Genomic DNA, 12133 nt, shown 5'->3' on the forward strand with positions numbered 1-12133 from the left:
TTATGTATTGATTATTTTATCCCCTGGAAGACCTTTGCTTTTAGTTTTCCATAATGCGCCATAACATTAACGCACTTCCTGCATCTGCCGCACTCTACCTCATACAGATAGATCAATAACCGATACAACTTCAGCGGTACTTCTTATTATCATTCTTATGACAATAACCAACAATTTACACAGGAAGAGGACGATCCCACACCACATTGTGTAATAGTTTAGTACACATTTAAATGACAGGATGTAGAGACATTTTTGGCCACAGATGTAAAAGACACACTTAAAATCCTGTTACAAAGAACAATCTGAAACGTCTGAGGAGCAGAACTTCCTGAGGGCAACAAGAAAGATATGTTAAAATGATAAAAGTTCTGCATGTTCTTGCTCTATATGTTCACTGTTGCTACAACTCTCTGCGGTGTTTAATCTATAGACTTCAACCAGCCAGTTGCTGCAGCACAGGCAGTATGAGAAAAGAGCTTTCTGAACATTAAAGTATGGAGACATGTCACAGTAGAGGCACAAGATACAAATATGAACATTAGTATAATGGGGCCCCTAATACAGCAAATACAGAAGCAACTCCTGTTACTCACACAAAGCCCAATACATCATTTATAAATGGCTTATTCCAGGACCAATAAAGATCAATCAATTCCTTGTAAGAGTGTATTAGAGCAGCGATTCTCAAAAGGGGGTACGCGGACCCCTAGGGGTATGTTGGGGTACTGCAGGGGGTATGTGCGATAAAAAAAATAAGGTTAATAAAAAAATTACCATGCATGATTACATAAATAATCTTAGTACAAAAAGTTAAATAGAAAAATGTTATATAAAATATTCCTAGAACCACTAAGGGGGTCCTCATATAAACATGTCAAATTTGTGTATTGTATTTTATAGTTTTTCATAATATATCATTTTGTTTATTAAACACATTACTTGAATTGAAAAACTCCTTGGAAAACTCATGCATGAAGGAGTTAATACATCCCACACTGATGGAACATCACTATATTGTAATTATTTATATTAAAGATGCCAGCGATTATTCGATTTTTTGAATATTCGTTAGTCTCCATAATCAAATTATTTTTTTAAATTCGATTTTATTTATATATTTTTTAATTATTATTTTTGTTTTTTTTCCTGGCTTAGTTTCAACCAAAATATGCAGCGGCGAATAATCGATTAATATTCGCCAGGGCTGTCCGATTTTCGAATTTTGATCATGGTCAGTTTCTGGCATCCCTAATTTATATAGGCTTTTTTTTAAATCAAAAATCTCCGGGGTCGGTCAGGGGGTACATTACTGAAAAAAGTTTGAGAAGCACTTGATTAAAGGATATGCCCAGCCTCAAATTTGACAGTCAGATTCTATTCCTGAGTTTACAGGACAAAATGTGTGGCAGTTTGAACACATTAAATATGCTAAAATGTCCTATGCCAGTGTCTAAGGACACCTACATGCACCGTTGATATGCAGAAACATCGATTATGTAAACCCAGACATGATTAAGAGGCAGAGGAACCAACAAAAAGGAGAGGCTCTATTGACTCACGCTGTAGAGGATAAAAGATGCCTCTCCACACCAAATGGCCCAGGCTTAAGAAACCAGAGAGTGTTGAAACCCACTATATGCATACACTAACTTACTCATGCGTTATAAAGTGCAGTTTCTTACAAAGCGGGTCACAAGGTGGAAGCTGACAATCCTTTTTTGTCAATGAGTTGGCCTTTCTCTAGTTTATAGTGCACCTGGACTATAAAACAGTCTCGTAAACTAATATAAAAGAGTTGTTCTAATGTGATGTTTGTCATGTTCAATCTTGAGCATTGAAATATGATGTCAATGTTTTTGACTTTTGAAAAGCAGAGGGTGCATCTTCAGGGGTTTGAGGTGAAACAGGTATTATCTAGTTGTGGACAGGGTAACCTCAAACGAACATTATTTAATGTGAACCCAACTGCTTTCTCGTCTAAGGAAACAAATAAACCCGCAGCTTTAAATCTGTTTTACTTGCAAATTAAAAACTTTGCATGCAACAGCATTGGTTGAAGTGTTTATCAAAGCTTTAGCCAGCTGTTGACACAAAAGCTAAAATAAGGGAGCAATGGAAAAAGGCACTCTTTAAAAAGAGACTACTTTAAACACGACAGGGACTGACAATGAAACGCTATCTCTACAAGTAATAATCACCTTTGGAAAGCTTTTCTAGGGCTGGAAGTGGATTTTCAACAGGTGTTCAACCACCCCCTCCTTAATCTGCCTGCAGCTAGCCTCACCTTCTCATTCTATATGGCAGCTAGCACACAATGCCCCCACGCACTTCACCCTGTCCTCTCTCCAAGAACAGGCGAGGGAAAAGGAGCAAAGAGGCAGAACAAAACAAAACTGATAGAGGCCAGAAACACAAAGCTGACATCAAAGATTAAGCTTTGCTTCATGTCGCCTAATTTCTGTCTTCTGTTTATGAACTTATCCGCAGTCTGTATTTGTTATACCAAATTGATGGTGCAGAAGAAAAACTCAAATAGCTTAATATTATGCAATAATGTAAACACAAACAATTTCTCCATCTAATGTTCAAATAACATTTGTAGCTGGAATTTAAAGATTTAGCTCGTTGGCATGTGGTTTTTGGCTTGGGAGACAAAATAATTGGCTGGAAAACTATTGTAAACTGTTGATTTGCTCGGCCGAAGAGCCATTCAGAGAGCGCTCTCTCTCTCCAACTGCCTCTGCCAACAATTAAACGTGCTAAATGGACATCAGTTGTGGATAAGGCTCATCTAGTGTCAATGGCGGCTGATTGGGCTCTGAAGCTTCCATTAACTCTCCAACTAGACAGTTAATAGAAGCTTCATCGACCGTGTTGAGTTATTACTGATCATACGTGTTTAATGTAGCTGTTGTATGCACCATCTTTTGTCACTTAAAGTCTGAACTCCGACTTTTCGCTAAATTGCCTGTTTTGTGTCTTTAAATACTCTCCTTTGCAAAACATGTAGCAAACTTGTTATGCGAGTGTGCACTTAGTCAGAGCCCAGCGAGAGCAGCACCAGATGAATGAATATGAGTGAATGAATATATGTGAGCTCAGTCAGCCAGGCCATCTGCTCTGTCATTTAGCCACTTTCTCCCTTCTGACTGCCATTCTCATAACAGTGACAGATTCTCCTCCACACACCGAGCCGGCTGCACCAGAAAGATACATGCCTTCCTTTACTCGTCAGCATTAGAACTTTGAATAATAAACATCAGGTTTACCGTCTGATTTGTGCAAACACGACACATATGCTATTTCAATGCCTGCGAAAAAAGGAGATTTAAAAACGGACACTGAAACAATTGATGGCGGGTCTGGGTCTGTGCAGAATTTCACAGCACTGTTCACAATTTGATACAAAAAAAAATTGAAGCAGGGTGGCAGCATGATTCGTTTTAAGAATCCGAGAAGATGCTCAAATAATGGCTGCAAACTGGACACTTTTGGCGAAGAGGTCGACAGTGGACAAAGTGTTTTCAATTATGGATAACTGTTAGCACCCTCTCCAACATCTACCAGACTGACAGCGGATCCATCCATCCATCTATTGCCAATGTGGAAATCATAGACCATATCAAAAATACTCAGAGCTATACAAAGGATCATATGATATCCAACATCTTGCAAATTCTTCAAGACAACCTCCACACATAAAAAATAATTTTAGACAAAATTATCTGCTGCTGCTACCTGAGGTTTATGATGAGGGTTTGGAAAGTATTCAGATAATTCCCATAGCAACATATCGAGCCTTAAAAATAAATGTTAACAAGCTGTGTGTGTGTGTGTGTGTGTGTGTTACACTGGAGCATGGACAAGATGAGATGTTGGCAGGTTTTGTGCTAATGTGAGTGAGGCTGTCTGTAAGCAGTTTTTGCTCGTTTGTCCTTAGACATGAGTGTCAAGTTTAAGAAAAAACTGCTTATGTCTAGAGGTCACAATACAAACAAGCCAATGTTCTAGTTATGGCCACCTGCCATCCACCCTTTTCCAAGAGTGGGAATTCACACACTGTATTCAACGATGAATGAGGGGGAAGCCGATGAACTCAGCCTCATGATCTTGCTGTGTCATAATAAAAAAACAACTTCAAAACATTGAAAAACATTTTTTTTTTTAAAGAAGAAAGTGCAGAGTCTCTCATCTAAGTGTTTCTGGTCTTTTAGCCAATAATAAAATTGTCATTCCTGAGATCTGAGGATGTGGCAAATCTAATGTTTCACCATGAAGCATTTTAGAGTAAACAACTCAAAAAAATTGAGAAATGTGCAGAAGTTTAGATGCTGACTAGTGTAACAGGTAAAACAAAAGTTAATCATTTATCAAACGTCTACCCCAAGGACAGACATCCAACCTGCATGTCGGGATATGGTGCTAATCATTTTACAGCATATTTGATGACCTTTGATAACCTATAGTGTCAACCCCTTCACAGGATGCAGAGTAGGCAGTAAGGTTGAAAGTGAATCTGTCGGAAGAGAAGAGTAGGATTTATGTCAAAACATAGGATAGAGCTGCTAGAAATCCTGCAATTGGACGCATTGTGACCAGTAATGCCTACAAACAGCCGCTCATAACAATGTTTTGTACAAAGATGAACCGCAAAAATAATCTTTGGATATAAAAGGATGTCACTAAATGAACAATATTTGTGGAGGTCAACTTAGCTGAATAATGAGAGCATAGAAGTTCACACACAGTAACGGCCCGTCCACACAGCGGCGTGCGTTGAAGCTTGCAGGCGGGCGTGTCTGAAACTCGACCAACAACCAATCACATGACTCTCCCGCCCGTGACACACAAGCAGCGGTTTGATTGGCTAGAGCTTGTACTGGCATATGATTCGATTGGCTGACGCTTCTGCTGAGGCTTCAAAAGTTGAACATTGCTAAACTTTTGCAGCGAGCCACGCCAACAAAGCTCCGCGTCGCTTCCCACAATGCAGTTCGGCGAAAAGTGACGTCACCCCATTCAAAGTGAATGGTGAAGCTTTCAACGCACGCCGCTGTGTCGACGGGCCGTAAGTCAGTCTGGGCAGGCTAACACATGCTAGTGCTGCCTTTTGCTTGTGCAGGAATACGTTTATTAAGCAGAGAATGCTTACGAGCATGTGGATGTTTATTGTCTTTGAGTAGACAATTGCTCATATAGAGAGTACTGGCCCTCATGTGAGATTTGTCATTCTCATAAAACAACCAGAATCCAGTTGCAGAAAAGGAGGCAGTTTCTTCCATTGTGGGAAATAAGGATCCTCAATCTATTTTACTGCAACTTGTTTAGTTCCTACGAATACCATGTGCATTTATTGACTTGCCCCTATTACAGCAAAGAGGCAGTGGCAGGCAGATGTAACTCTACTTTTGCTGCAGTAGTGAATAATAGCAGCCCCGCGCTTTTAGTGTGCTCTAGCTAAATCCGCTTTATCACTTGTCATGTTAAAGGTCCCATGACATGGCCATTTCTACTGATCATAATTCCATTGTTGAGGTCTACTAGAATAGATTTACATTGTGCAATTTTCCAAACTCACATTGGTTTCTCATACAGCATCTGTGTATAGTATGTGTATTCACTCTCTGTCCTACACGGCTTGTTGGAGCTCCTGCCCCACCCCTCCCTATGAGCCCACTGTGCTCTGATTGGTCAGCTCGCCCACTGTTCTGATGAGTCCACCACCATTACAGCATAACATCAGTTACAATGTGCTACGTATCGGCTCCGCGGACGTACATGTAGCGGCTCCGCTGATTGGTCCATTGGGTCGTCGTTACGTCACTTGGTTCCCGGAAGAAACAAATGGGAAAAGAAAAATCTCCAACGAGGCGTTCTGGGGCAGCGTAGACCGGTCTTTTCTGTGTTAGAGTTTTACTCGCTACAGGGTGTATTTTGAGGGTTTGTGACTGCAGACCGTTTACATAGATAAAAAGCTACATAACACACAAGGGGGCGGGTAATAACCAGAAAAGCATGACATGGGACCTTTAATATTGGTGATAGCACAATTATTGACAGCCACCAAAAGAGCCAACCTCTCTAATTATCAAAAGAGCCTTTGATCCAATTTGATTTCCAAGATATGAAAAGTCCCAAATACCATTATACTGGATCCTAAAGAACTCTCAAAGAGATTAACGCATAAAGATAAAGATCATTATCATCATCTGTTAAACATTTTTTAACGAAGAACTCAAACAAACCTTCCTTTAGCTTTATATAATACATCGGAGGCACTTAACACAGTGGGACCTAACAAGTGAGAACTCGTGTATTAAAAAATAGGTTTGGGAGTATTTTGCCTGCCATGCAAAAAAAGGCCCACTTGACGTTTTGTACATTTAGGAACCAAAGCAAAATAAAACAAATCTTGTGCCAAGAGAGGCTGAGAAATAGTGCCTTATAAAAAGTTCTGTTGACACTGCACATGACACATATGGCAAAAAGAACATCATTCAATCCGAAGCAGCTTTGCTAGCAGCTTTCCTACTGCTCTTGAAGGCCGACACTTTAAAGACATGGCACTGAAGTGTCATGTTGGTGGAGGAAATAGCTAGCTTGAAAATGATACCCATGTTGGCATGATCACGTGCCCGTTCGTAAAGACGCCTGTTGGAGTTTGAACTTCAAAATGCTCTTCTGAAAGTTCGGAATTTCTGTGAGGCAGGTCATGTTAAATCTAAATTCATTTCTGGCTCAGACACCTGTAATTTGAAATCCATCTGGCCAACTAAAATATTGCCCGTATGAATAAAAGAAAAATACTTTATGTATTTAACCTTATCTCTACGAACCAAAAAAAACAGTTTGCATTGAATGGGAGGAAATTGCAAAATGGCAGGAATCCTGAAGTTAAATTTAATACATTTTAAGACCTTTTTTAAGACCCTTTCCATACATTTTAAGACCTTCTTAAAGAGCCTTTCCATACATTTTAAGACCTCATCGCCACTTCGAATTCTAACCGTTTACATTGGCGACACACTTTACTATATACAGTATTGATTGTAAGATAGCATAACTAAACAGCTTGTGATAACTCCTTATCATAATTCAGATAGAACAAAGCACAAGAGAATGAAGTGTGTGACCAACCCAATGCAAGGTTTATTAGAAAAATAAACCATTAGAAAGTAGTATTTAATTTAGGCATTGTTCCCAAGAGATGCAAACTTGATTTTCCCCATAACGATGTTGTTTAACAACCGGCGTAAACGGATCTTCGCACGCTATCAAGCAGTGAGCGTGCGATGTTCAGATGACGTCAAATCCAACGGGATGCCATAAATAAACTACACAGAATCACACTACACACCTACGCAATGATTACATTCAGGCAGACTGTAGAATACAACCTCTTTGGACCATTTATATACTTATTGAAAACAAGCTACAAAATGTAATACCTTGGAAAATGCAGTTTAATACTTTTTAATAGCCTTAATTTTCGCTAAATTGATTTATCAACTTGTAATACTTTTTAAGACCCCGCAGACACCCTGGAAGGAGAGAGCGAGAGAAAAAAAAAAAGTATTCTTACCCCTTGGTTTCCATTAAATCTGATCAATGGTCGTGATGAGAGGACCTATAAAAGAACAAGAACAGCATTGTTAGATCATTTTCAAATAACCACAATTAAAGAATTCACAATGAGAATCCATCTTTTACTGTAGGTTGAGGTTCAAACAATAAACAGCTTACAAATTATTTGTATATGAGAAGTTTACGAGTTAAAAAGACAACAGGATGAAAATAATGTATAAAAGGCAAAGCATTGCAATAGGCTTGTGGCAAGCACTGCAATATCAGTTCATAAATAGTTGTGAGATAAATGCAATCATTTCCTGTTTCTTTATTTCCAACTAGGGTAACGAAGAATAGGTAGCTGAATGTAGCTCCAACATAAAACAAGTTTAACACCAAACCATTTGTTTAATGGAGATCTTAGCCACAGAGAAACCACAACTTTAATATGATTCTATTCAAAGCTTTGCTATTGCAATTTCAATCAGCATTAGCATAACTCGCATCATGAAGACGAATACAGCCCGATTTCAGTACCGAGTATAAGGCGTGTCAAGTTTTTGCTCATCATTATCAAATAATAATAATTATTCATAAAAATCCAAGTTAAGTTTGTATCTTCTATTCAACATTTTTTTTTTTTAAACGGATAAAATTGACTTACATCTATGACAAATATACAAAGACACTTTATATATTTATGATAGTCAAGTGTGCAAATTAAGATGGCATATTTAATATAATACACTTCTGTAAGATAGGTCTGTTTTGGAAATGCAGAAGAGGAAGGGTTGATCAGGGTTTTTTCTTTGCTGTTTCACTATCAAACCCACCGTCCAGGGGGATACCCCATGCTATGGATTTATCAGAACTTTTCTTATAACTCCACATTTGGTTTCAGTTTCTCCGTGTGTGTGTGTGTGTGTGTGTGTGTGTGTGTGTGTTCAATTAAATCAGAGGCACTCAGCACTTTCATTTCCTTAAGATCAATTCTACAAAGAAATCGAGCAATTCACGGAATAAAAAAAATTAAATAAGGCTAACCTTGTTGCTACGCTAATGTGCTGAGACTGTACACACAGAACACATTGAGACAAAACAATGTGTTTTTGAAAAGTTGACCTAATCTGTATATTCAGAAGTGTTTGTGACAACAGAAGCTGATTTAAGGATTTGTAACTCGGTGTTGAATATCATTTGTTTGGAAACATTAAATTAGAAAATGCTACCAACATTAAAACAGATTGCAAAGTATAAGAGGACACGAGGAAATAAACCTGAATATTAAAAAGAGGAAGGTATTTTACTTTTCTTCCTTGGTTTAGTGAATCACAGTTGATTAAGTGAGAGAGCATAAAGTTTAAGGGAGGTCAAGCCCGTTAAAGACACAACGCGCTTTGTATAAATCCTGACTGATCCAAAGATTTGGAGCATGCATACAAAGACTGGTGACCTTCTGTCCTGAAATGTATAAAGCACACTTTTCCACTTAAAAAGTATCAGTATTTACAACCAACCAACCCCTGGGCTCCAAATATGGGCTGGCTAGACTCTTGAAATCGAACAAATATGGCTATTTATCAGGAGCTTTGACTCTTAGCTTTATGATCATGTACCAAACCTTTCTGAGATGTGGATGTATGCAAAGTCTACCCAAACCATCACAAAGTCTATTTACAGCCTAACAGTTTAGCTAGAAACGCTAGATTCTGAGAAACTCTTAACGTAATCTGAAGTAGTAGCCACTTCCCTTCACTCACCCCTGCAATAAGTGAAAGTTTCGATTGGTAGCAAATGGTCACTGCTTACAACTACAGTGTTGTGACCAAACCGATAGCACTATTGGATGGCTTATGATCATTTACATAGACATTCATGGTCCCCAAACGTAGCCAAGAAATCACCAAATCCACACACACTTCTAACAGAGGTAGCTCCACTGCAACAGGACATGTTCTCCTTAACATTAGCTCACAGATGTGCTGGTTTCCACTAGGGATGGGAATTTGAAAGAAAATGTATATTCGACCCCCCCAAAAAATGGTTTAACGTAAATGTACATATCCTATTTTTTTTTTAAAAACAATAATTTTATTTTCCCAAAAAATGTTTTCAATAACTTTTGGAAATAAAGAAATAAATACATGTTCAAATAAGTATAGAAACCAAGTCGAATTTGTCAAATGTATTGAACTGGTGATCACAGTTTGACAGCTATAGGCCTACAGCTTTCATGTGTGGAGGCGATTCACTATCAGGCCAGCTGTAGAGAAGACCCTCTCAGCTGGAACGGAGGTTGCGGGTATAGCAAGGTATAGTAGCCTATGTATATAAGTTTAATTTGGCATAGTTTGCACTCTACACCGCATTCACTAACATGGTCGAAATATTTCCACATATTACTCCTTTTTGACGCCATGTCTAGGACTCTTCTTAGAGCGTAAATAATTACCGGACTATGACTGGTAAAATATGTTGAATACCGGCAAAGCTAAATCTCTCCTGTCAAAATGTCTATGTACTTTGCCGCCACACACGGTTGCCAAGCAGCGCTTATTGTTGCTTAGGCTGGCCACTCATTTTAATCAACTCGATTAATCGTTCCCATCCCTAGTTTCCACAGTACATCGACTCATACATCAATTTGTGAAAGCTGACTTCAGTATCCTGCATGTTTTTTTGTTTCGTACGACGTTGTGTTGCCTGTGATGTTTGTAACTGTTCTTTGTGCATCAGTAACGAACCGTGACCATCTGATCTGACAATCTGATATAGTCGAGATTTTAAATAACAATGTTAAGATCATAACAACAACATTTGTTTGAGCAATACATCAGAATTGAGCACTAACACCAGACATGACTTCATATCACCATATTGTCAATGTCATGATTTTGGTTTGAGGACACAGTGTACTCTGGGACAGTAATTCACATTGCAATTTCCCCTCTTGGCATAAAGAAATACAACCTTAAAGAAGAAAGCTGCCGTTTCATCTATCTTACCAACAGTATTATATTGTTTCACTGTGTCCCGAGCTCAGAGCCTATGGAGGAACACCAGCCCTTTCATGGAGCCACGCTCCCTGGTCTACCCCTGCAATGTTTGACACAGCACCAGTTTTAGCCCTCCCCATCCCCCATCCCAGCACTGCTAATATAGTGCTACCCTCAGCCTGTTCATTTGAATGGGCTGCTGACATGTCACTATTCTCTGGGACCTGAGCCCAGAATGTTCCACAGAGCTAACCTAAGGGACAGAGTGCAGGTCCTGACCATGGATCGATGACAAGGCTATGGATGTTCACACACACACTGCCAACCAGAAACAGCATGAGGGTCAGCTGGACATGGCATGGACTCTCCGCCCAGCAGCCTGCGATAAAACTGAACTGATGACAATGTTGTTTATTTGTTTCCTATTATCTTTATTTGCAGTATTGACAAATCAAATGTTTATAAAAAGAATCTAAGCAGCATGGATCTCAACTATTTCTTCAGCCTGGAGTTAAGCTTTTAACTATTCAACACTAGAATCTACAACGTATTAGTATTCACATTGTAACACGTACATTATTTCATGGCCCAACATTAGCCACACAAACAACCACCACATTGTACATCTAACTTTACACCAATGCACTCCAGGGATCTTCCAGTTATGAAAAAGTCAAGTTTCTAAAATGTAGAAGTTAAATATTGACCTTTGAACTGGCAAAGCAATAGGCGCATTCACACCAGAGTACTTTTACCCATACTTTTCCGTTAGTGCCTGGAATTTTGCGTTCACACCAAAAACATGACTTAGTTCCGAGAACTTTTACCCCCATTTTTAGTGCCTGCTAGAGAGGTGGTACTATCCTGGGGAGAGAAAGTACCGATTTCGATTGGCTGTGTGAATTGCAAACCACGCCTCGTACAACTCTGAAAAGTTTTGTGAAGCCGCCATTGTATTTGCTGGCATTAGCATTATTAGCATTAGCCCCGCGCACCAACGGAGAGAGAATAACTTATGGCAACACAAAACATGGGAGCGGTGGAGTGATGAGGAGGTGTCGGCGTTCTGGCGATTTACTCGGAAGGCTTCAGTAGAAGCTGCTGGGAGTCCCAGCAGCTTCTACTGAAGCCAGTCCCTAACTCCGGGGACTTCCGGCCGGGGACTTCGGGTGGCAGTATACGCCGTGAAGTGGTTTGTGACCTGCCAGTAAACCCAAAGCAGAAGAAAAAGAAGTGACGTCAGCGGCTTCCCACAGGGAACTTATTCCGGTGTGAACGCGATCTGTACTTAGTTCCATGGGGGTACTAAGTGCTGGCACTAAGTGCTGGGCACTAAGTACGGCAAAGTACTTTGTGTGAAAGCGGCTAATCTCACCAGAGAAGTCCATTATTAGTGATACACAATGTTCCACAATGTCCCACAGTAGATTAAGTTTAGTCCCTTTTTGTCAAGTCCTTGACATGCTCAGATTTGTTTTGCCAAACATGTTCTAGTATACTCTTTAAAACAATTACTTGAGTCCTGTTGGCAAACAGACTTTGGTATTTTGAAAGAAAAACAAGCCTAT

The 12133-nt window shown here is 39.4% G+C and overlaps 1 protein-coding gene across 1 annotated transcript in view; it reads right to left on the reverse strand.

Moving 5' to 3' along the window:
* Nucleotides 1-12133, reverse strand: part of ell (elongation factor RNA polymerase II) — a 38701-nt gene that overhangs the window by 17726 nt on the left and 8842 nt on the right. Inside the window, exon 2 of the mRNA XM_079688935.1 lies at nucleotides 7586-7630. Coding sequence (XP_079545061.1) covers nucleotides 7586-7630 — 45 coding nt within the window. The remainder of the gene's footprint in view (nucleotides 1-7585; nucleotides 7631-12133) is intronic.

This window comes from Notothenia rossii (genome assembly GCF_949606895.1).
Source record: "Notothenia rossii genome assembly, chromosome: 1".
Taxonomy (NCBI): Eukaryota; Metazoa; Chordata; class Actinopteri; order Perciformes; family Nototheniidae; genus Notothenia; species Notothenia rossii.